Source organism: Tachyglossus aculeatus, chromosome 2, assembly GCF_015852505.1.
Source record: "Tachyglossus aculeatus isolate mTacAcu1 chromosome 2, mTacAcu1.pri, whole genome shotgun sequence".
Taxonomy (NCBI): domain Eukaryota; kingdom Metazoa; phylum Chordata; class Mammalia; order Monotremata; family Tachyglossidae; genus Tachyglossus; species Tachyglossus aculeatus.
Genome location: NC_052067.1, coordinates 80,669,173 through 80,696,123, shown reverse-complemented (window position 1 = coordinate 80,696,123; position 26,951 = coordinate 80,669,173). Strand labels below are relative to the sequence as shown.

The 26,951-nt window shown below is 42.6% G+C and overlaps 1 protein-coding gene across 1 annotated transcript in view; it reads right to left on the bottom strand.

The window, feature by feature from the left end:
• The window catches only part of MAP3K5 (mitogen-activated protein kinase kinase kinase 5), a 227,557-nt gene that overhangs the window by 101,424 nt on the left and 99,182 nt on the right, over positions 1 to 26,951 (bottom strand). Inside the window, exons 4-7 of the mRNA XM_038766261.1 lie at positions 17,808 to 18,001; positions 17,263 to 17,431; positions 15,462 to 15,568; positions 14,094 to 14,264 (exon numbers count right to left, since the gene is read on the bottom strand). Of these exons, the coding sequence (XP_038622189.1) occupies positions 14,094 to 14,264; positions 15,462 to 15,568; positions 17,263 to 17,431; positions 17,808 to 18,001 (641 nt within the window). The remainder of the gene's footprint in view (positions 1 to 14,093; positions 14,265 to 15,461; positions 15,569 to 17,262; positions 17,432 to 17,807; positions 18,002 to 26,951) is intronic.

Sequence of the window (26,951 nt, the reverse complement as noted above, 5' to 3'; positions counted from 1 at the left end):
ATAATAATAATAATAATAATAATGGCATTTATTAAGCGCTTACTATGTGCAAGGCACTGTTCTAAGCACTGGGGAGGTTACAAGGTGATCAGGTTGTCCCATAGGGGGCTCACAGTCTTAATCCCCATTTTACAGATGAGGTAACTGAGGCACAGAGAAGTGACTTGCCCAAAGTCACACAGCTGACAATTGGCAGAGCCTGCATTTGAACCCACGACCTCTGACTCCAAAGCCTGTGCTCTTTCCACTGAGCCACGCTGCTTCTCTTGGACACAAACACTTCATACAACCTAAACTAAGTGCTTAGTACAGTGCTCTGCACACAGTTAAGTACTCAATAAATACGATTGATGAAAAACCCCTTTCCTTTCCTTAATCAGACCTACGGGTAAGCTGCTGGTAGGGAGAAGAGCCCGGACAGGCTCAGTACTGGACCAAGGGAAAGCTAAGATAGCCTCAAGGTGAAATCTACATCTGAAGTGCTGATGGCTCCAATGTGTAAATAATAATAATAACTGATAATAATGGTGGCATTTGTTAAATGCTTACTATGCGCCAGGCACTGCATTAAACACTGGGGTGGAAACCAGTAAATCTGGTTGAACACAGTCCCCTGTCCCACATGGGGCTCACAGTCTCAATCCCCATTTTACAGATGAGGTCACTGAGGCACAGAGAAGTGCAGTGACCTCCCCAAGGTCACACAGCAGCCGTCAACACTGCCAGGCCTGTGTTCGATTCACTAAGTCATGCTGCTTCTCTGCCACCAAGCCCGCTTTGGGAGAGAGGGATGCACTCACTGATCGATCGATCAATCAGTGGCATTTATGTGCTTACTTTGTGTACTAATCTCTTGGGAGGGAATATGAGAATTAGTAGGCATGATGCCTACAAGGAGTTTGTAACCAAGTGTGTATGTTGGGGTGGGCAGTCATATGTTAAAATAAATTACACATGGGGAAGCAACAGAGTATGAGGAAATGTACTGGAAATGGGGTGCTAATAACATAGTGGGGTACCAAAGGGTTGTTGAGGTCAATGCCATTTATTGAGTGAGTAGTTTCTGTTTGATGCAGAGGTGGTTAGGCAACCACTGGAGGTTCTTAAGGAGTGAGGAAACATGGCCTGAACACTTCTGTACAAAAGTGATCTGGGCAGCAGCGTGACTTACGGATGGAAAGAATGTACACACAAACATGAACAAACACCAGGCTTTGGGCTTTTTATTTCCTGGTGGTGTGACTTTAGGGACATTATAAAAAGGGAAGCGAGGCAAGATTTTGATTTATGTAAGCCCCCAAACTGACGCTCGCTCAAGTCAAATTAAAAACGACAACAGCCCACCAAGATTTAAAATATGGCATCATTCAACCTCAGGCTTTGCTGGTGAACTACTCAAAATAAAGAAACCACACTGAGTTCACTGGAATAAAGTGCAAGACCCAGGTCTGGACACCAGAAGCAGCGTGGCTCAGTGGAAAGAGCCCGGGCTTTGGAGTCAGAGGTCATGGGTTCAAATCCCGGCTCCGCCACTTGTCAGCTGTGTGACTTTGGGCAAGTCACTTCACTTCTCTGGGCTCAGTTCCCTCATCTGTAAAATGGGGATTAAGACTGTGAGCCCTCCATGGGACAACCTCATCACCTTGTAACCTCCCCAGGGCTTAGAACAGTGCTTTGCACATAGTAAGCACTTAATAAATGCTATCATTATTATTATTATTATCATGTCCACTCCTGGCAGGAACAGACTCTCATATCCATTCAAGAGGTTGTTCCTTTAAGATTATCTGCCAGGCTTTGAGGTGTGATCCCAGCATTGCTTCTGACACCTGTGCCTGTGAGATAGTAATAATAATAATAATAATATAGATAGCATCCATGCATTTTTCTCAGACAGGTGTGAACAGTCTGAGAGCTGAGATTAGCAGCTCTTTCCAAGTCATGGCTGGTATTCAGTACTCCTGAGTTCCCGTGCTTCTCCCAGACTCCCCTCAGGAGCTATGCGACAAGACAGAAGAGGTTGCTAGGGCCTCATCTGCATGGTTTCCGTGGAAGCCTATAGTTTATCAAAAGGAAGAAGTGGCAGAACCTGAATATATAAGGAAGACTGGGAGTTTTTAGAGGGAAAGGAAGGCCCTCTTCATCTATTTGGTCGGTGTTCGTTTCAGAAATGCTCCGATATAATGAACACTCACGGAAATGGGATTTCATTTTTCAAGCTATGTTTATAACCTTTTAGGTTTATAAAATGTCTGCCCGGCAAAGGCATGACTACATATTTTTGAGCCCTGGGAAAAAAGCCATCTCTGTTCTTTCTGACCTCTCCCTCCCTGACACTCAAGTCTATAGCACCAGGGCAACATAATCCTCTTGGGTGAATCTCTTATATTTGGTGGGATTCAACTTTTGATACATCTAACACCTGTCTCCCTGGCCATTTTGCGTATTTGCATCCACTTAACTTCCTTAGTCTCTGTGGTTAACCTCTTTTTCCCCGTATGCTCACTTTTTGTTTTTCTCCCCATCTGGCTCTTTTCAATGTTTCCTCTTCCTTCTGTTTTGCTGACTGGATTTTCCCACTGCAACTCTTCTCTTCTCCCTGCTTCTGGGCTCTATCTTAGAATCACTGTTCTCCACTTTCTATATCTCTGCTGCCAGTATCCCCTGGGCTTGCTTTCCTTTGGGTCTGTAGCCAATAAAAAAGGTGAGCAATATCTCCTGGGGCACACTATCAAGGGGGCAGGGGTAGCAAGAAATATGGGAGATTCCATCTGGAGTTGGAAGTGCTTCCTGAATTCACAGGGACCTTGGAGCAATGGGGAGCAGGCTGGGAGGTCCCACCTCTTCAGAGAAGCATTATAAGATTGAGGGTTCCCACCAGCTTCTGCAAGATGTCCTGACATTACACTACATGCACACACTACTTGGTGATGTCATACAGAGCTTTGCAGGAGCACCACCTATGATACAGTGACGTCATTTGGGATGGGGAAGGAAGGGCCATTTTCCCCTGCCTCGGGCAGCCGAATGTCTAAAGTCAACACAGCCTCAAACTCTAGTTTCCAGGAAGCAAATCATGACTCTGGCTTTCTATCATGTCATTTTTAGGCTGTTTCAATCCATTACTGAGCGCTTAACTGTGTGCAGAGAGAGCACTGTACTAAGCACTTGAGAGAGTACAACACAAAAGATTTGGTAGACATGCTTTCTGCCCACTAGGCGCTTACAGTCTAGAAGGGGATACAGACATTAAAATTACGGATATGGAACTATATGCTGTGCAGCTGAGGGTGGAGTGAGAAAAAGGTACAAATCCAAGTGCGGTGACGACGCACAAGGGAGAGGAAGTAGGGGAAATGAGGGCTTAGGTGGGGAAGGCCTCTTGAGGAGACGAGCTTTTAACAAGGCTTTGAATTTGGGAAGAGTGACTGTCTGTTGGATATGAAAAGGGAGGGAATTCCAGGAGACCAGGACATGGGCAAGGAGTTGGCAATGAGAAAAATGAGATCGAGGTAGTGAGGAGGTTGGTTTTAGAGGAGCTAAGTAAGCATGCTGGGTTCTAGAAGGAAATCAGAGATGTAAAATAGAGGATGGCAAGGTGGTTGAGTCCTTTAAAGCCAATGATAAGGAGTTTCTGTTTGATGCAGGGGTGGCTAGGCAACCACTGGAGGTTCTTGAGGAGTGGGAAAACATGGATTGAACAATTTTTTGGGAAAAATGATCCGGGAAACAGAATGAAATATGGACGGGAGGGGTGAGAGACAAGAGGCAGGGAGGTCAGCAAAGAGGCTAATGCAGTAGTCAGGGAAGGATATGAATAAGTGCTGGGATCAGCATAATAGCAGTTTGGATGGAAAGGAAAGGGGCAGTTTTAGTGATGTTACGAAGGTAAAAACAACAGGATTTGGTGACAAAATGAATATATGGGTTGAATGAAAGAGATGAATTGAGGATAATGCCGCTAACCTCCTTACTGTACCTCGTTCTCACCTGTCCCATCGTCGACCCCCGGCTCACGTCCTTCCCCTGACCTGGAATGCCCTCCCTCCACACATCCGCCAAGCTAGCTCTCTTCCTCCCTTCAAAGCCAGACTGAGAACTCACCTCCTCCAACAGGCCTTCCCAGACTGAGCCCCCTTTTCCTCTCCTCCTCCCCATCCCCCACACCCTACCTCCTTCCCCTCCCCACGGCACCTGTATATATATTTGTACAGATTTATTACTCTATTACTTGTACCTATTTACTATTTATTTTGTTAATGATGTGCACATAGCTTTAATTCTATTCTGACAATTTTGACACCTGTCTCCATGTTTTGTTTCGTTGTCTGTCTCCCCCTTCTAGACTGTGAGCCCACTGTTGGGTACAGACCGTCTCTATATGTTACCGAGTTGTACTTCCCAAGCGCTTAGTACAGTGCTCTGCACACAGTCAGCGCTCAATAAATATGATTGAATGAATGAATGAATGAATATTGCCAAGTTACTGGCTTCTGAGACAGGGAGGATGTAGTGCTGTCTACAGTGAGAGGAAAGTTATGGGAAGGGCAGGGTTTGAGTGGGAAATGAAGAGTTATGTTTTGGGTATATTTAGTTTGAGGTGTCAGTGGAATATCCAAGTAGAGATGTTCTGAAGGCAGGAGGAAATGCAAGACTGTAGAGAAGGAGTGAAATCAGTGCTAGAGATAAAGATTTAGGAATCATCCATATAGAAGGGGTAGTTGAAGGCATGGGAGTGAATGAGTACTCCAAAGGAGTGGGTGTAGAGGAGAATAGAAGGGGACCAAGAACTGAGCCTTGAAGGACTCTCACAATTAGGGGGTGAGAGGCAGAGGAGGAGCCTGTGAAAGAGACTGAAAGGAACAGCCAGAGGGACAGGGAAGCAGTGTAGTTTAGTGGATTGAGCATCGGCCTGGGAGTCAGAAGGACCTGGGTTCTAATCTTGGCTCGGCCACATGTATGCTGCTTGACCATGGGCAAGTCATTTCACTTCTCTGGGCCTCAGTTATCTCATCTGCAAAATGGGGATTAAGAATGTGAGGCCATGGGGGACAGGGACTGTGTCCAACCTGATTAACTTGTATCTACCCCAGTGCTTGGAACAGTACTTGGAACAAAATAAGCATTTAACAAGTACCATAATTATTATTATTATTATGACTAGAAGAACTGGAAGAGGATGGTGTCAGTGAAGATGAGGTTAGATAATATTTGCATGAGAAGGGGGTGGTCCATAGTGCCTAAAGACAGCTGAGAGTTCCAGTGGATTAGGATGGAGTAGGAGTCATTGGATTTGGCAAGAAGGAGGTCATTGGTAACTTCTGAAAGGGCAGTTTCTGTGGACTGAAGGAGGCAGAAGCCAGAATGGAGGGGCTCAAAGAGAGGATAATAGGTGTAGTATTTGCTAAGAGCTCATCGTGTGCCAAGCACTGTATTAAGCAATGGGGTAGATACAAGAATCACATTCCCTGCTCCAAATGGGGCTCAGTCTACATAGGAGAGAGAACAGGTATTGAATCCACATTTTACAGATACAAATCTGAGGCCCAGAGAAATTAAGTGACATGCTCAAGGTCGCACAGAAAGTAAGTGGCAGACTGGGTTTAGAATCCAGGTCCCCTGACCCCCAGGCATGTGCTTGTTTGGTTGATGAGTTATGGAACAGCCTGGCAAGAAGCACTCAGTAGAAGTTTGGCTTCCTTGGGCAGAGGTTTTGGTAAGATCTGATTTTGGAAACAATGACAAACCTTGCAAGCACTGGGGTAGATACAAATTAATCAAGGTAGACTCAGTACACCAGCAAAAAACTGCCTTTCGGGGGTCACAGCGTGCAATGAATTGTTGGTCATCGACTGGTCTTTTCTGTATCACCCTCATGGTTTCTACTGCATCACTCCCATGCAAGTCAACATCAGAAGTGTCATCCTCACAAGTGAAGCACAGCTCTGGATGTGGACATGTTTGTGTGCACTTGTGAAAGTGGCCAACAGCACCCTCAGAACAAACTGAAAGGCTCTAAAATCTTCAGTATGGTGTGAGTCGTGGATTTACCACAGTGTCCAAATCTGAACTCCAGAGCAGTTCTCAGAGTGTAACCTTCTTGCAGGCAGGGAAAGTTCCCAGCAGCTCAACTGTACTGTGCTCTCCCAAGTGCTAAGTACACTGCTCTGCACAGAGTAAGCACTCAATAAATACCACTCATGATGATGAAGGTGTCCTCCACCTGATTGTTCTCACTTGGCCTCTTTTTATTAAATAACATTTGTTAAGCACTTTACTAAGTGTCAGGCACAGTTCCAAGCGCTGGGGTAGATACAATCAGGTTGAGCTCAGTCCATGTCCCACATGCGGCTCACAACCCTATTCCCCAGTTTACAGATGAGGTAACCGAGGAACATAGAAATTAAGTGACTTGCCCAAGGTCACGAAGCAGACAAGTGGCGGAGCCAGAATTAAAACCCAGATCGTTCTAACTCCTACGCCCATACTCTATCCACTAGGCAACACTGCTTCCCTCATTTCAACACATCTCGTCAGTCTTACAGCTATTCCTCTCCTCAGAATTCTGCAAACATTTATTCTAAGACCAGTAGCAGACACAATGACAGGGATTCATCTTGTATATCTTCACTGCATTCCTCCAATGCACCATACTGTATTATCAACATAACAGACACTTGGAAAATGCCTATGATTATTATGATGATTTCCTAAATTGACCATCATTTCTAAATGCACAGATACTGCATCTAACAAAATCTGTGTTCTCTCTCCCCTCTTTCCCCCCCCCTCCCCAACTCCAGTGCTAAAATCAAGCTTGGGAACAAACACACACCCAGGATGAAAAGCACCATGGCCCAGTGGAAAGAGGTCAGGACTGGGAGTCGGGAGACCCAAGTTTTAATCCTCACTATGCCACCCGCTTGCTGTGTGAGCCTGGGCAAGTCATTTAACTTCTCTGTACCTATGTTTCCTCATCTGTAAAATGGGGATTAAATACCTTGCCCTTAGACGGTGACTCCCATGTGGGACAAAAGGACTGTCCCATCAGAGTGTTTGGAATAGTGCTTGACACAAAGTGAGCTTTTAATTATCAAACTAATAATTATTCTGACTTGACTATACCCCAGCACTTAGCACAGTGAGCACACAGTAAATACTTAACAAATGCCAGTTCCTATTATTAATAGTTCCCTTGGCAAGATAATTCAGGATAGACATTGTTGGTCCCAATGGGACCCAGCTGATTTCTTAGCACTTCCCTCTCTCTGAAACTCATGTCCCTCTGACCATTCTGTTCCTATGCTTTAGGCCTTGGCAGCTTGTATATGTGTGTCCTTTTTCCTTCTATACAGACCAGCCTAGAACGTAGCAGTTGGGAAAAAATAGGGTAGGTCTTTCTGAGCAAGACCTCTGGGAAGACTGTGATACTAAGAAACAGAATTGAAATATCTCCTGGCACGGAAACCAGGAAGCTTACTAGACCAGCAAAGGTGTGGTATGTACGTACCAACCACAAGATATTAGTCTTTTCAGTCACCCATTTCTTGAGACTGCAGAAAAGCTCTTTTCTCTCTCTCTCTCTCTCTCTCTATATGGAAAAATATATATTTATCTCTCTCCCCCTCCCCCTCCATCATATTGTATCCCCTCCCCACTATTGAAAGGGGTCTGATAAATGTCACATGGTGGATTGCAGAAAGAGGGCTTAGGGCAGAGGGTTTGTGAAGGGATCTGCACCACCAGGATACTGCAGGGGAGCAACATCACACCAAGAAGTATCACAAGAAGATACTATCAGGAGGCCAGGAGCAGAGTAACATGCTGGTAGAGCTAATCTTTTGGGAATGTCAGCTATAATTAGCTGTCCCAGAAAAATGGTGGGAGTCAGAAAACAACATCAAGAAAGGATCTCTAAGTACTGATTAAAAAAAAAACTTCCAATAGTTTTACTGTTAATTTTTGTAGGAGTTGTAAGGTAGGACTTTTGTCAGTTGAGACTGGCAAGAGCCATGCTTATTTCATATCTGCTCTTCAGATCCCTCTGACTCTCTCTTTAGGGTTAATGCCCAAAGTTCCTAGGTTTAAAGAGAAGCAGAATAATTTTCTGAATTACTGACCTCACTGAAACTCTCCAAAACAAACTGAATATGTTCTCATAGGAAAGGGAAGTTGAGGTAACAAAACGGCTGAATTGAAGCCCCACTCAGAACTCCTAGTAGAAATCACAGCTTTCCCCTGAACTATTTGGCCAAACTTAGTTATCAAAACTGCAATCTTGATAATGAAGGCCATCAGGAAATTGTTACAGTCTTTTAAATTTAATTAGAGTAAACCAAGGCAGTGTCTTGGGCTGAAAATAACTGTGTGAATGATAGGCCTCAGGATGATGAGGAAATGACAACGATAAAAATACATGATAGATCACTATTAGTCTGTCATGAAAGAAAGCATTAGAGGTATTAAAGAATGTGTTCAGGCATTTAAAAAGGGGATCATTCACTCAGGCCTCAGCCACTAAATAGACGGGCTATTTTCCTCTCCTCAATAAATAATAATAATAATAACGATGGCATTTATTAAGCGCTTACTATGTGCAAAGCACTGTACTAAGCGCTGGGGAGGTTACAAGGTGATCAGGTTGTCCCATGGGGGGGCTCACAGTCTTAATCCCCATTTTACAGATGCGGTAACTGAGGCCCAGAGAAATGAAGTGACTTGCCCAAAGTCACACAGCTGACAATTGGTGGAGCCGGGATTTGAACCCATGACCTCTGACTCCAAAGCCCGAGCTCTTTCCACTTAAAGTGACCTTCCTATTCAAGACAAATAATTTTCCATTTAAATATAGGCTGAAGATATTGTGAATGAAATGAAAACCCCTGAAAAAAAGTAAAGGCAATCCTCATCTTTTCCTTTGCAATCTTGTTATTCATTCACATACATTCATTCTGTCACTAAATCTTGTCATTTCTACCTTCACAATCTCACTAAAATCCTCCCTTTACTCTCCATCCAAACTGCTGCTATGCTGACCCAAACACTTATCCTATCCTGTCTTAATTAATGCATCTGTCTCCTCGCTGACCTCCCTGCCTCCTGTCACTCCCTACTCTAGTCCTTACTTCTCCCTGCTGCCTGGGTCATTTTTCTAAAAAAACAGTGATCAGTCCACATCTCTCAACTCCTAAAAAACCTCCAGTGGTTGTCTTTCCACCTCCACATCAAACAGAACTTTGTTATCCCTGGCTTTACAGGTCTCAATCGGCTCACCCCTTTCTACCTAACCGAGCTGATTCCTACTACAACCCAGTCTGAAACTTCCCTTCTCTAATGCTAACCTACTCACGGTACCTTGATTTCATCTAAGTTGCCACCATTCATTCATTCAATCATATTGATTGAGATCTTACAGTGTACAGAGCACTGTACTAAGTGCTTGGGAAGTATAAGTTGGCAACATATAGAGATGGTCCCTACCCAACAATGGGCTCATAGTCTAGAAGGGGGAGACAGATACTCTTTCTGGCCTTGGATGCCCTCCCCCTTCCTATGTGACAGACCACCACTCTTCCCAACTACAAACCCTTATTAGAATCACATCTCTTCCATGAGGCCTTCCCCAACTTAGCTCTCATCTCCCCTACTCCTTCTCCCTCCTATGTCTATGCACTTGGATCTTTACCCTTTAAGTACTTGATATTCACCCCATCCACTCCCCCATGTACATATCCATAATTTATTTTAATGCTTATCTACTCTTCCAGACTATACTCCTTATTGGCAGGGAATAGGACTACCAACTAGGTTGCATTGTACTCTCCCAACCATTTAGTATGTCTGGTTCCCCCCTTCTAGACTGTGAGCCAATTGTGAGCAGGGATTGTCTTTGTTGCTGAATTGTACTTTGCAAGCGCTTAATACAGTGCTCTGCAAACAGTAAGCACTCAATGAATAGGACTGAATGAATGAATGAACTTAGTACACTGCTCTGCACACTCAGTAGATCCCACTGGTTGATCTATTGATTAAATAGAACTAGTTTTCCTTCCATTTTAGTCCTTAAAGAAGAAAAGGAGTGACAGTTCTGTATGTACCCAATGGATCATAATCCCTACTGTTGATGGAAATTCATCCAGGTAAAAAAAATGAAGTAGGAAGAACCAAGACCTCTGGGAACCTTTAAATAAGGTTTTGAGGGGGGTTTTGGTTCGCTTGATGGTTTCAGCATCTATTTAGAGTTGAAACTGAAACAGAACTGGAGCAGCAGCTCCTTTTTGATTCAATTCATGGCGTTAAAATCCATGACCATTTGAATAAACTTTGATATTCATCACTCAAATAATAACCATTTGTTTTTTGAAATTCTTTTTCATGGAAAGGTATAACTGAGAGAGTGTATTTCTAAGGAAAAAATCCAATCTTTCTCCTACAAGATTAATAATTAGTTCCAAGTTCTTTTTGGTAGATACAATAAAATAACTAATATAGGAAATGTTATTATTTCATACTTCAATACTGAGCAGCACAGCTTGGCATGGCTTGCTGAGTGACTTCAAGAGCAATCTAAAGCAACTGAGAAGCACAGGACCTCCAACATCAAACAGAATATAAACAAGCTTCAATATGAACATTGGAAGTCGCCGGCCATTGTTCAAAACATAATTATAATACACAGTGCCTGTAATTAGAAAAGATAACAAAGGCATAATCCTGGTGATCGGTAATATTTACTGAGTGTCTCTTTGAACAAGGCACTAAACTACATGCTCTTGGGAAATACATGTGAAGTATAAGAAAAGGTCTCTGCTCTTGAAAGCCTACAACCTGAAAAGCGTGTGAGCACACAAACAACAACCGAGTTGAAAGAAACTGGTGAATAAAGAAGTATTTCTATTTTGTATTTATGTTTGAAGTCTTCCCTCTGAGAAATGTGAGCTGGTCACTGGAAAGAATTTGGGGGGATGAGGTGTATCCACTGAGACTTCTCTCAGTGAAATAAGACTGTGAGGAGGAGGTAGGACTACAAGAGGTTTTGCTGCAGGAAGGAGGCTAGGGAATGAGTGAGGAAAGGATAGGAGAAATGTGAGATACATGATGGAACTTTCTGTGCCACAGGTAGAGAACTGGACTACCTTGTGCCCAGTATTTAAATCTACCTCTTTCCCTGCTGGAGGTACAGGAATCTGCTTGGCTGTGGAGCACTGGGAGCCTTTTATTAATAATAATAATAATAATAATGGTATTTGTTAAGCACTTAGTGTCAAGCACTGTTCTAAGAGCTGGGGCAGATACAAGGTAATGAGGTTGTCCCACGAGGGGCTCACAGTCCTAATCCCCATTTTACAGATGAGGTAACTGAGGCACAGAGAAGTAACTTGCCCAAAGTCACACAGCTGATAAGTGGCAGAGCCGGGACTAGAACCCACAACCTCTGACTCCCAAGCCTGTGCTCGTTCCACTGAGCTACGCTGCTTCTCCACCTGGACTGAGCTGGATGATGTACAGAGAGGGTAGAGGAATTCCCCTGAGATTTCCATGGTCTTATCCTTTAAACTTTGCCACGGTCAGTGTTTGATGGCTCAAATCCAAAGTTTCAAACTGGAGTCAGACTAGGTCTGTCACTCCTTGTTCAAACCTAGAAGCTGAAGTTGCCAATGAAGAAACTGGTGACTGCTTTGCAAAGCAATCCCTAAGAGTGGAGACAGATTTCAACCTTGAGATGCCAGATAACCTCAGCAGCAGGCAGCAATCCAAAGGAATCTCAGTACATAGTAGTTTCTTTTTCAGTCATTACCCTGAATGAGAGGCTGCATGAGGAGGGTAACGAGACTATGTAGCTGGACTCTGATATGAATTAGGTCACTGTTCTAAGAATACTCTTGCCTAAAGAAACAAATACAAGAGTCTTTGGTTACAAGGGTTTTTATATGGCGCTGGGAATTCCTCCACTTAGAATTACAACTGGGTCCCTCTCTTCCTTGTGGGGAAAAGATGCCACACTAGTTTATCACAAAAGTGATGGTAATAGCAGCACAAAATAAACCCAATTGCTTTCAGACAAACATAGACTGTTTCAAACTGGCTGGTCTGAGACAAGGTTCCAAGAAGTCTTACTTCATGGACTGTGACTCTAAGCACTAGACAAAGGTTGTGTGTGCCTAAGGCAAGTACTTTTTTGAAAATGTTTTTCCAAATGTTTGCCCAAAATCTACATGAGGCAGGCTTCTAACCCCCAACATCTTCAGAGCTCACCCCACGCAGACAATAATAATAATAATAACTGTGGAACTTGTAATAATAATAATGATTACAATGGCATTTGTTAAGCGCTTACTATGTGCCAAGCACTGTACTAAGCGCTGGGGTGGTTACAAGCAAATTGGGTTGAAGGCGGTCCCTGTCCCACATGGGGCTCCCAGTCTCAACCTCCATTTTACAGATGAGGTAACCATGGTACAGAGAAGTGAAGTGACTTGCCCAAAGTCACATAGCAGACACGTGGCGAAGTTGGGATTAGAACCCACGACCTTCTGACTCTCAGGCCCATGCCCTACCCACTTCGACATGCTGCTTCTCCACTTAGTTACTGTCAAGTGCTTACTATGTGCCAAGCACTATATTAAAACATTATCTCTAGAGAATTATTGTTGGACCTATGTATCGCTAACACAGGGACCCTAATGGTAGCAAACCTATCTGACTAACAAGCTGAATTTTAGGCATTTCTACTCATTCCTTGTTCTGCACCTTTTCTCCTCTATTGCCTCTGAGAAGTTCCAATAAAACAAAGGGTCCATCAACTTGATAATAATACTCATAAGGGGAAGAAAGGAGAGAATGGGACTGGGAATCAGATGACCTGGGATCTAAGCAGGGAACATATCTGTTATATTGCAATGCTGCACTCTCCCAAACATTTAGTACAGTACTCTATACACAGTAAGCGTTAAATAAATATGATTGATTGACTAATCCTGGCCCCGCCATTTGCCTGCTGTGTGACTTAACTTCTTTATAACTCAGTTTCCGCAACTGCAAAATGAGGATTCAATTCCTTTTCTCCCTTCTACTTAGACTATGAGCCTCATGTGGGACAGGGATTGTATCCAACCTGTACCTACTCTAGCACTTAAAAACAGTGCTTGACACACAGTCAATCTTATTTATTTATTTATTTAGTAGGCTCTTAACGAATACCATTAAAAAAAATAAATGTGACAGTACAGGGCGAGTGATGGAGTTTCCAGCATTATGAACAGGGAATATGTCTACCAAATCTGTTACACTGTACTATCTTAACCCCTATAGATTGATAGAATGATTGATTATAATGAACACCTGCCTAATTCTGATTTATACAACAGGAGCAGATGATTATGAGAATGAGAAACTGTCTCCAGAGAAAACAAAGCCAACTTGCTCCCTGCTTGATGCAGATAGGAAAAATTAGTGCATTAACTAATAAGGAAGGATTAGCACCTTTGGATCAGTAGGCAGATTCCTGATTTTACAGACTCCTGGAACCAAACCAAAGGACATATTAACAGAGAGGGAGATAAAAGTTGATTTAGGAGCTCAGGAGTATGGCTTTCAAGGAATGTAAACAATTAGAAAAAAAACACTAGTGGAAAATCTTCCCTTTGATTTGCAAGGAAGCTGTGCATTTTGGCTCTTCTAAGAAAGCTGTGGGTTTTGGACTTTTTTCAGAGGAATAATGGTTTAGCCCTCTGCACACATGGGCAAAGACCTTCCTCCGATGTTAGAATGTGCATGTTCAATACTAGTTGGATTTAAATTAATCAAATTCTCAGATCTGAACATCCCTAAAATAGGCTATGAAATATATTTCCTACTTATAGGCCAACGAAAAATTCTAATGACAACAGTATGAACCTGAACACATATCAAAGGAACACAAAAATAAAATGTGACCTGAACTTTATACTCCCTCGGAACAACTTCAGTTGAAGCAAATTGGTCCACGGTACATTTGAATGTAAAATGTTCTAAAAATGATTTAACAACAGCAATATAGTTCTTAACTTCAGAAAGAGGATTTTTTTTTCTTTTCAATCATAAAAATATCTTACCAGGCGGCTCCGCGGTCTCTGCTTTCAGTGTCGGAAAAGTTAGAGTCCAAAAACATGTCTTTGTAGATTCGACCCACTAGGCAATACATATCGGAAGCAACTTGGCCTTCACATTGAACCAGGGGAATCATAATATCAAGGGCTTTTGTTCTGTCTCCAGGGAGATTTCTCCTATAAGAAGGATAAGAGCTCTGTATTTCAACAAATTACATAAAAGCTTATCTAACTTCATCATATATATTGTTATTGTATAGTAACACTTGTAAGGAGAAATGGAATAATGCTCTTTAATCTTCATTCTTTGTCCTAGGCCTCCTTACCTTTCTATTTTACTCTATTCTCCACTCCTTCTTGCCACTTTAAAGATTAGATATGGTCAATGTAATTCAATGGCTGAAAACAGCAGGTTGTCTCTGTCGGGGGCTTCAAACTAATGGATTAGTTGAAAATGGAGGTAGGGGAATGGACCAGATCATTCCAGTAAAGGGCTTACCTGGGAAAACACTAAAGAAACAAGGGGCCTGGATAAAGGGACATTAGGATGAATTTTCATTATATTTTGATGGATAAAGTCAGTGAGTTGATGCCATCTGACATTTTAAAACTAAATCACTGGTTGAATTTGCTTCATTTGTTTTTGCATTTACCTCAAGTGGCTTTTCTACTTGGCTTTCTGTGCTCTTCCTTGCCTCTGTGACAGCTGGATGTTTAGAGTGATCAGGTTTGTTCTTGCAAGAATACTGCTCATCCTTGTGGGCAGGGAACACATCTACTAACTCTTTGTATTATACCCTCCTAAGTGCCAAGTACGGTGCTTAGCACACAGTAAGCACTCAATAAATATGATTGCTTTACTAATTGATTGATCCTTCAAGCACAGAGACATATTTTCTACTTCAGAATATCAATCATATTTACTGAATGCTTACTTTGTGGAGATCACTTTATTAAGTGCTTGGGAGAGTACAATATAAAGAGAGTTGGTAGATATGTTCCCTGAAGTATTACAATGAAGATCCTTTTCATTACTTCTCATTAGAGAAAATTATCAATAATCCCAAACTACTGACAAATAGTAATAAAAAACTGTTCACCACGGGGAACGAGGCAACATTTCAAGAATTGAAGGTGAGTAAAGGAAAGGTTCCCCACCCACTCCCCCAGTGAGAAAGCCAATAGGAGATTCGTTCCTTTTGAATTTAGTCCTTCTGAACAATTCAAATTACTCAGGAATAGATGGAAATATGATAGATGACAGTATGAAATTCTGGGAGGGAGGAGGTCTATTCCATGATCCACATTTTCTGGGGAAAGGCTGCAGGTTAAATAATGAATTACTGCATCATGAGTAGAAAGAAATCTTCTTACCTATTCAGTGCAAATGCATAATGGAACTTCACATGATGATGGGAAGCCAAATCAAAGGTTGGCAGCTTTTCTAAAGTCTCTACCAGCTTCACTATAGAGTCATAGTCCTTGCAAACAAAAGGATATAATGGAGAATTTAATGATTACAGAAGTAATGTTCTATTGTAAAACTGTGCTGGGAAGGCAGGATACAAAATCTGATGCCAAGGACTTCTGAAACCATGGGTGGACAGTGAAGAAACAAATCCAGAAGGGAAGTGCCATCAACCACAATCGGTTTCTTTGCTAGGGACAACTTATTACACAGATAAAGAAAATGAATATTCCTTTAAAGTGCATTCCCTGAAAGATTACACACAACACATAACGGCATTATACATTAAAATTACAGATCAATCTTTCTCTCCTTTGGGTTGGATATCTTGGATGCTCCTTGTTGTCAATTTACTTTCAGGTCCATATTCTCATTTTATTACCCTCCCAGCTTAGCTGACACTGCGGGAGAAGCAGTATGGCTTAGTGGATAGAGCAGGGGCTTGGGAGTCAGAGGGATCTGGGTTCTAATTCCACTCCAGTACATGTCTGCTGTGTGACCTTGGCCAGGTCACTTAACTTCTATGGGCCTCAGTTACCTCATCTGTAAAATGGAGATTAAGAGTGTGAGCCCCTTGCAGGATAGGGACTGTGTCCAACCTGCTTAACTTGCATCTATCCCAGCTCTTAAAACAGTGCTTGGCACATAGTAAGCACTTAATAAGCACCATAATTATAACAACAAGTTTTGGAGCACGACGAAGACTGTAGCTCTAATGTCCTTCATCGGCCGTTCTTGCCCAAGGACACCACCTAGGTAACTGAGTGCTGACCACATCGCTCAATAGACTATGGCTAGAGCTTAGAACTGATTTCAGATATGGAAACTAGGAGCAGGAATTGGGAAGTCTAAGCTTTGACTGAAGAATCCACCTTCCTGTTTAAGACCAATTCCCACCTGTGTACTTCCTCCCAGCACTTAGAACAGTGCTCTGTGCAAAGTAAGCGCTTAATAAATACTATTACCACTACTACGAATCACTGGAAAAACCACCCCACATCAAGTAAGAATTTAATTCTCTGCTAAACATGAGCACCCTCCAGCCTAGGACTGATATCCTTTGGTTTGAAGAGGACATTGCTGATGGGATGACTGTCTCCATAGTGGTGAATATTATGCTGAAATTCTCTTGTTCACAGACCGATGAAAATACAATAGCAAATTACTGTTGAGGCATTAATGGTGAAGACGGGAAAGGTGAGCCCTTCAGCTAGCAGGATGTGCTCTGAATTGTTTTTATTTGCCCTGAGCTAGCCACACTCTCTCACAGAATTCCTCCATGCCCAGGAGTTCACACTGCAACAGAGCCGGGATCTACTTTTTTGTCTAATTAGTTGAATTTTGATAATCAACTACATCCCCCTTTTCCTCCTGTCCACAAGGTAGGTTTTCCACAGTGCTTCTGAGAAGCAGCGTGGCTCAGTGAAAAGAGCCTGGGCTTTGGATTCAGAGTTGATGGGTTCAAATCCTGCCTCCGCCACTTGTCAGCTGTGTGACTTTGGGCAAGTCACTTAACTTCTCTGTGCCTCAGTTACCTCATCTGTAAAATGGGGATGAAGACTGTGAGCCCCACGTGGGACAACCTGATGACCTTGTATCCCCCAGCACTTAGAACAGTGCTTTGCACATAGTAAGTGCTTAATAAATGCATTATTATTATTATTATTTTGAGGGCAATGACTTCAATATACGGTAGCAGGTTCCTACCTGGATATCCCTGTAGGATAACAGCAGATTTATGACAATGTCTGATGTCAGAACTTCAATATTATCCACACGCTGTCGTATCCTGGCCAGTTCAACTGCCAGTTCTTTACCTGTGTATAGACTGCGGGCCTTCCTGATATCATTGAGAATAGATTCCCGGAAATACTGGCTAGAGAGAAAAACAGAAATTAGGAAAACTTCCTACCCTGCGTCAAAACATGCTTATGGAAACAGCCAAATTGGCAAAGAAAGGGGGAGGAACAGATGCAGAATCCTTGGTAGCTAATGTAGGACTTTCAAACCATTGGCAGAAACATATACACTTGACATTCACCCCAACCTCAGCCCTGAAGAACTTAGGCATGTAGCCATAATTCATTTGAATGTTTGGCTCCCCCTCTAGATTACAGACTCCTCATGGGCAGGGATCATGTCTACCAACTCTGTTGTACTGTGCTCACCTAAGTGCCCAGTACAGTGCTCTGCACTCAATAAAGTGACTGATTGATACACTTTACTTCACCAGATAGCATCAGAGAACTTACCTGGAATTGGCTTGTGCCACCTTCAAAAGTTGAATAAAGCGATCCACTAGAGGCAAACAGATAGGTCCAAGCAGCAGCTCAAAATTGGGCTGCATTAGTTCTGTCAATCCCTTCATAAAGCTGCTATCACAACAGTACACTTTGTTGTGCGGTGTTATCATATAAGGAACGAATGTGTAGTTACCAGTGCTCATCTGTGGAGACATGAGGCATAAGTACATAGTTAGACATCAATCTTAGTCTTATAACCTGACAGTTTTATTTTGGCTATTCCTTTTTTTAACGCTATTCATTTGGAAACACTTATCGTGCTGTTTACAAGTGGCTCATTAAATTAAAAATTTCAATGAAGTTTCCCAGCCTTTACTGTGACTACAGATAGATGGTTCAGCTTCTACCACCTGGGCTATACCAATGCTTTCAAGCCTCTTAGTAACTCATGTTTTCCAGCATCCAGTGACCTAAAGTTTGTGCACTTGGTTAAGGTAAGCTATTTCCTTCCTTTTCATTGTCAGGACAGGCAGACACACATTTACATAGTCCTTTCCTCTGAGGAAAAAAAAATCTTCGCACTGGCCACTTCTAAGACCAGCTGTAAGACTGTGGTTGGGTGGTTAAGAATTCTTCAATAATGTTGGTCCTGGAAACCTGAGCTAAGGACACTGAGCAACTGTTTGGCAGTGGCAAGGAAACTACTTTCAGAACCTTGTTTACCATGTATTCTTTCTTTGTGTTGACAGTTTATTGATTACCTACTATAGGTCATTCACAAAGTACCAAAAGACTCTTTCCTATGTGAAAAAAAAAGCTTATCCACCCATACAAATGTGTCAACTAAATAGAACCACATAGATCAAATGACGAATACACAATTCAGTATTCGATGCTAATACGTTTGTGCATTTGTTATGGTGAATTTGTCGAGGGAGTGAAGTCAGTCTAGAGTTACTGGTACTTATGGGTCATTCTGCCCTTTTCCCACAGCTCTGCCCAACTTACAAAACCGTCCATATAAATGAGTGAACAATCACCACAAGTACACACACTTTAGCCCCTTCAATTCTCTAGTCACTTGCACTAGGTCACAATCACACCACACCTCAGCTAGGAAATAATCCTATATAGGACCAATCAGAAAGTGCTTTAGGAGTGATGTCATTAATCAATAGTATTTATTGAGCGCTTACTGTGCGCAGTCCATTGGACTACGTGCTTGGGAGAGTACAGTATGACAGAGTTGAAAGATACATTCCTGGCCCACAATGATATAGCACACATGCTGTCTCCCAAGCCAGGAATACTGTTAATGAGGAAAGGAGAAGTGTCCTCTTTAGAAGACAAATGAGATTACCCAGCTCTCAAGTACATCGATCAATCAACCTATCGATAGTTACTGAGTGCTTACTGAGTGTTGCACACTGTACTAAGCACTTGGGAGAGTACAACAGAGTTGATAGAGGTGTTTCCCCTACCCACAAGGAGCTTACAGTGTAGAGGATCCTTCGTCTAGTATAGTGCCACGTGCCGCAGCTCTGATTTCTGGCCTACAGTAGCAGGAGCATCTTGATATACTTAGAAGAAGTTTGTAAACTGCTTTCATAAAGCTATTTCAATCTGTGTTGGATCCTTTCTCCGCTCCATCCCACGTTCACTGGTTCGAATCAAGGAGACCATAGAGGGTCACTTTAAACTTCAATGTTTAAGACACGGAGGCAAGGGAGAGAAACCAGATGCAAAAGAAATACAATACACTGTGTGACCGGGGGAAAGCATGCAAAATCTCACCCAGTTGACCTGCTGCTGTTTTATTTTTTACAGCAACTGCCAAGCAATGAACTTTCAAAGAGAAAGATGAAGATGAACAGGAGAAATACTCATTTCCTTACTTGATTTGTATATAGCTTAAAGATGCTATTACTGCCAGATTTCCGCGCTCTGTACTTTGCAGTCAACTACATTAAAATAACTGTACTTCAAAATCACCCAAGCAAAAATGCAAAGGAAATATGAATTGGCTAGGGTCTAATGATGAAGAGATTACGAGCTTCGCTAGTTATCTTCAATTCATAAGGGGCTCGTTGGGCAACTGTTTGATGCTTCTTGCGGAGGACACATCCATCTCTATGTTTTGAGGAGCGGCGGGTCGTGCAGGTGCTCGCATGAGAGTCAGAATGGGATGTCGAACCAGGCTGCACCAGGAGAACTCTATGCATTACCAACCACAGATCTTCCTCGGCAACACCGGCCTGAATATAATCATGGGATTATCCTTTATCTGTTCAAGATTCTCTTCAAGACTGAAACTGCCAGAGCTTGATTTGAGCACCTGCTGCTGTCTTTTTAACAGGTAAGTCTTTGGTTTGGGGCTGTTAAACTCTGATTCGATTTTGTAAATTATTTCATTGGTATCACTGTACTAACAGTATATGAATGCTCGTTGCTTTGCTGCTCAAAATCAGTCTGTACCAGAATCTCCTCAAACAAGGGCATTTTTAAAGCATTCTGCTTTCTTTTCCACAGGAACTGTCCTACAAGAGAAATGTTTATACAAAAGAAAATGCACCCAGTGGGTCTTATTTTTTTTTCCCCAATTTTAATTTACACTGTAGTGCAGAGATCAAATCTACTGTCTGACAGTTCTAGCTCAACTATTTCTAGTACATTATTAGTCTTGGAAAGCCAGGGTAACAGGGGAAATTGCTCCTGTCAGAGACTCTGAAGAAAAGGCAGTTGTTTTTTCTATATTCCATTTAAAGGTTGATGTTTAATAAATATAACTAGTTGAGATCTATGAAACTTCCAAACCTAGGAACTTCTGTGGCTTTGCACCTCTCCCTGTTGACTTTCTTTCCCCTTTTGCAACCTCAGCCACTCTCCAGTTTTGGGTTTTTTTTAATCTTCTCCCCTTCTCTGAGAGGCCCCTGCTCTGGTCTCCTCTGTTCATTCATATTCCCTTTCTCTCTCTCTTTCTCCCCCAGACACCCACACATACGATGATGGTATTTGTTAAGCACTTACTATGTGCCAGGCACTGTTCTAAGTGCTGGAGTAGATACGGGGTAATCAGGTTGTCCTACGTGGGGCTTACAGTCTTAATCCCCATTTTACAGATAAGGGAACTGAGGCACAGAGAAGTTAAATGACCTGCCCAACCTGCGCAAAGTCACACAGCTGACAAGTGGCAGAGCCAGGATTAGAACCCACTGTGAGCCCACTGTAGGGTAGGGACCGTCTCTATATGTTGCCAACTTGTACTTACCAAGCGCTTAGTACAGTGCTCTGCACACAGTAAGCGCTCAATTAATACAATTGATTGATTGATTGACCTCTGACTCCCAAACCCGTGCTCTTTCCATTAAGCCAGGCTGCTTCATATACACGTATATACACACAGCTCCTCTGTCGCTGCAAACTTGGGGCTACGCAGGGCCACAGTTCCTTGCCACAGTTTGTGCTGGCCCAGAAGCTTACATCCCTGTCCAGGCCTGCTGCCTCTACTACCCCAAATCTCCTCCATTGCCTGACTGACCCTTCAGAATCCCAACCCCCTGGGGCTGCTTCACACTGTGGCATTGCCAACACTTATGCACTTGGATCTGTGACCTCTGGGCATTTGATATTTGCCCCACCCCCAAACTCACAGGGCTTATGTACCTATCTTTAAATTATATATTATATATTCTTTATTTATATTAATGTCTGCCTCCCCCTCTAGATGTAAGCTCGTTGTAGGCAGGGAATGTGTCTGCCAACCCTATTGTACTGTACTCTCCCAAGTGCTTAGTGCAGTGTAAGGGCTCAATAAATACCACTGATTGATTTACTTAAATCAATCAATAGTATTTATTGAGCGCTCACTGTGTGCAGAGCACTGTACTAAGCGCTTACTTAAACTGTGAGCCCCATGTGGCTGATTATCTTGTACTTATACAAGCACTTAATACAGGTATTTATTATGCTCCAAACCCACAGCCATGACCATGCCTGGCCCAGGGATCTTACAGAATCCACAGTTCTGGAGCCAGGTTGGGCCGTCGTGGCCTCAGAATTGGCTACTAGCCTCTCTTCCCCAACATTCCTGACAGCTCAAGTGGGGAGGAAGGGGAGATTTTCATATCCTTCTTCAATTTAGTTATCTCAGCACTTAGAACAGGATTTGGTACATAGTAAACACTTAAATACCATAATTATAATTATTATCATCTTCTTTCAAATGGACAGTCTGGGTTAAGCCCCTGAATAACAGAATACTGGCTGTGTGTTTACACACATACACACACACACCACCATCCCCACCTCCCACCACCCCCGCAACAACACAAATTTGATTTTCTAAAAAGCATCCAAGGAAAAATAAATATTTATCCGCCCTGAACTTTGCCTGACTCAGAAATCTACACATCATGCACTTTAGAAGAACTGTAATTCCACATACTCCCATAAATCTGAACTACAGACTTTTTCCCATAGGACTAAAGTAAATGCCATCAAGATAGAAGCAAAATTAAAACTACCCAAATAAATTACAGCCAAAGGAAAAGACATTCATATACCCCAGAAAGAGCCTTATTACTTTTCTAGTCATGCCTTCAATTTCAGCATGCTCCTATACCTGAAAATCATGTTTGCACATTTCTGTCATTCGTACTTTAGGTATAACGACTGGGGCCCCTGCACTTCGATCAATCAATTCTATTTATTTAGTGTTTATTGTGTGCAGAGCCCTGTACTAAGCACTTGGAGAGAACAGTATAACAGAGTCAGTAGATATGTTCCCTGTCTAGAGGGAGAAATGGGCATTACTATAAATAAATTATGGATATGTACATAAGTGCTGTGGGACCGAGGGAGGGGTGAAGAAAGGATGTAAATCCAAGTGCAAGGGTGACACAGAAGGGAGTGGGAGAAGAGGAAATGAGGGCTTAGTTGAGGAAGACCTCTTGGAAGAGATGTGATTTTAATAAGGCTTTGAAGGTGGGGAAAGTGAACATCTGTCAGGTATGAAAAGGAAAGATGTTCCAGGCCAATAGCAAGATGTAGGCAAGGGTGTCAACGGTGAGACAGATGAGAGCGAGGTATAGTGAATAGGTTGGCTTTAGAGGAGTGAAGTGTGTGGGCTGGGTTGTTGTTGGAGAGTAGCAAGGTGAGGCGGGAGGGGACAAGGTGATTGAGTGCTTTAAAGCCTCTGGTAAGAAGTTTCTGTTTGATGTGGAAGTGGATGGGCAACCACTGGAGGTTCTTGAGGACTGGGGAAACGGGGACTGAACATCTTGAACTACAATTATATGTGTGTTCACTGTGTTTGTCCCAATTCCCCGATTAGACCGCACGTAGCTTGCGGACAGGAATTCTGTGTCATGCTATTGTAAAGCCGGAAGAACCCTCAAGAGGTCAGGTAGCCAGCCCACTGTTACCAAGGCACCACAACAGAACCTGTGATTCCATGGAGTGACCCAACCAGATGGACTGTTTAGATTCCATGACTGCTAATTTTGTAACTTTTCCAGTGCGTCATACAGTGTTCTTTGCAAAGAAAGCATTCAAGAAAGCCAAAGGCAAAACTGTACCCAAAATACCATACACAAATGCACAATCTGACTCGATTTAATACACAAGTCAAATGGTAAAATGTTTCTTCCTTAACTGATGGAATCAAATCAAACATTTTATGTCTTCATAAATTCAATAGTTGGAATTTTAGACTGTGAGCCCACTGTTGGGTAGGGACTGTCTCTATATGTTGCCAACCTGTACTTCCCAAGCGCTTAGTACAGTGCTCTGCACACAGTAAGCGCTCAATAAATACGATTGATTGATTGATTGACTGGAATCATCAGAGTACAGACACCAAGCGTGCCTGTCTTCAGAAACCTTTATCAACCATACCTTGGCTGGAAAGGTTAATACTCTAAATTCCATACATGAATGAATTCCACAAATTACAATCTCACTAAAATATCTTTTATTTACCTAAGAAGCAAACTATGCTCTTTTCTGCAAGATATCCAGATCTGCTGTGGGTCAGGTTGAGTAAGAGCCATCTCTGGGACAGACTCTAGAGGAGCTAAAGATAAAAACAATCGCCAGCCTCATTTTCCACCATGACCTTCAACACTCTACAAATCCCGTCCCAGGTTCATGGGTTCAGATCAAGGACTCGGACATTTTCCTGAGTCTTAGAATGTGAGCCCTGTATGGGGCAACGCTGTTTCCAATCTGATTATCGTGTATATAATAGCAGTAATAGTATTTATTAAGTGCTTACTATGTGCATACCACTGTACTAAGTGCGGGGAGAGACTACACGCCAGTATTTGGTACAGTGCTCGGCCCATAGTTACTGCTCAATAAAAACAAATACCGTAATAAAAAAACACCCAATTCATCTGCCTATCTCTAGAGGTCTTGACTTGGAAAGGACATCCAGGGATTATCTGGTTCAGACTCCTGGTCACAAGTGAAAACCTAAACCACCCAGAACCTATTGTTGTCTATTGTTTCTTAAAACTCCCAGAGATGGAGACGGCAATCACTGCCACAGTAGCCTGTGACAACATTTAATGACCTTTTTGAAAATGCCAATCCCAATGCTTCTCAATGGAAGGTCATCCCGCTTTAACGGAATACCTGGAGTCATTTCCCATACTCAAACATTGGAGAAAAGCAAATTTCAGAGGAAAATATAAAGATACGAAAAAATACAACAAAGAGGAACATGCGGCGATATGAAGAGGAGGAAGATTTTTTTCCCCTTTTGTACATCTTTCATATTCAGCTCCCTATGCAGCCCCTTCTGAATGCCACATTTCAGAAGGCCTTTTAAAAACCAAGCAGAATGCACGTTATTGACAGGGTGTGCTGCTGACCAAACACCAAAGTGATCAGGATTAAATGGCTGTGTGATACATGGTGAGGGTGGTAATAGTAAGAAAATGTCACCTAGCTGGGCTAAAATTCCATGTTTTTCTCGGGACAGCAGTTAGTTTTTGTTTCAATTAACAATTAAGAACTGTAAAGCACTTTTTAACACAGAATGAAAATCCATATGAAGCTTAATATTGGTATGGTAAAATACAAAACATTTGAATTTTTCCTTTCTTTTAGAATTAAGCTCACTCATAACTTTGGACACCCCAGACATGTGATCTGATTGCAGGAAGCCATTTGACTGTCGGTGATGAGCACCTTCGATCATACAAACTCCCTCAATGGCAAGGAATATGCATGCCTTTTTTGAAGCGATTTGTGTTTCTCACTTCACTATCTGAAGTCCTAAGTTTGGTACAATGACACATGCAAAAAAATTATAGGGTTTTTCCAGGCTTTTCTGCTCTGAGAGAGATGGATATTTTTAATTGCACTTAAAAAACACCATTGATTGATCAAGAGGCCCATTTTGAATGTAATTTCCATTAACTACATTCCCTTTAAAACCTAACTCATTACCACCAAGGTGGAGACTGTCAAGCTATTGCCTGGCTAAATTATGCCTGCTGCCACATATTTCAGACACCTTGTCTGCAAGAACACTGTTGTTCATTTGTTGCTGTATTGTAGTCTCTCTTTAGCTCACCAAGTTCAAAATGTATTTGATCAACTTTGAAAAGCTTTCCTTTAATCCCTTAAAAGAGATACAAAGCCATTCTTTCTCTCTATAAGTGCAGCTTTTTCCCCCATCACTGGACATAGGATAAAGTTAGTTGGGGTTTTGTGTGTGGGGGGTGTGTGTTTCATTTTTTAAAACTAAGTGGCCTATATTCCTCATGGTGGTACTCAATCCCACGTGAAGTCTTACACACCTTTCTTTTCCAAGGAAAATATTCCCACTTCCTTCAGGCACCCGCCAGAGGCCCAGTTTCCTACACTCCGGTCACCCTTAGGCCTGTTTTTGAACAAAGGTGCATTCTAAGAAGCTGTACATCCAGAGTTATTGCATGTCTATTTGGGGCCGCTTTGGAGCTAGTTGTCCTTCCCCACACATAAAAACACACAATTTGAAAAGACCAGGACCCAGAATCCATCTTGAACCCCCAAATATTAGGGGAGTCTTTAATGTTCCCTTCAAGCTCCAGGCTGGACTGGGGTGGAAAAGGAATCCAGAAGAACAGGGAAAGCGGGAGGACTCATTCCTTCTGCGAAGGAAGTTTTGAATACTCTTGCAGCTTCCCCAGAATGCTCCTGTGCCCTCCCATTGCTTCCATTTCCTCTCCTCCAACTCCCATATTAACTGTTAATCTTGTTTCAAACCTCTTCACTCCATTGAGGCCATTCATACCAGAGTCTAAAATCACCTCATCCAAAATCCAAGGAACACTATTTCATCCTAATCCTTTTAGACCTCTCAAACCACTCAATTACCTTGACGCTGTGGCCCAGTTCTTCCCCTGACAACAGTATCTAACCTTGGCTTCACTGACACTGTCCTCTCCCACTTCCCCTCCCATCTCCTTGACAGCTCCTCCAAAACCTCTCTCATCAGCTCCTTTTCTGTTTCCCACCCACTAACTGTGGAGGGATCCTCAAGGCTCAGTTCTGGGTCCCCTTCTATTCTCCAACTACACCCACTCCCATGGCTTCAACTACCATCTCTATGTGGATGACTCCCAAATCTACCTCTCCAGCCCCAATCTCTCTCCCTTTCAGCAATCTCACATTTCCTCCTCTCTTCAAGAAACCTCTACTTGAACATCCAGCCAACACTTCAAATTTAACATGTCCAAAACTGAACTTCTCATCTTCCCACCCAAACCCTCTCTTCTCCCTGGATTTTGCATCACTGTTGAAAACACCAACTTCCTTGTCCCACAAGCCCACAATCTTGGCATTACCCTCAACTCATCTTTCTCTCTGAACCCACAAATTCAGTGTGTCAACAAATCTGGTCAGTCCTACCTTCACAACATCTCTAGAATCCACCCTTCCTCTCTTTCCAAAGAATCCCACAGTGATCCAAGCACTAGAAGCAGCATGGCTCAGTGGAAAGAGCACAGGCTTTGGAGTCAGAGGTCATGGGTTCAAGTCCCGGCTCCGCCAATTGTCAGCTTTGTGACTTTGGGCAAGCCACTTAACTTTTCTGGGCCTCCGTTACCTCATCTGTAAAATGGGGATTAAAACTGTGAGCCCCCCCATGGGACAACCCAATCA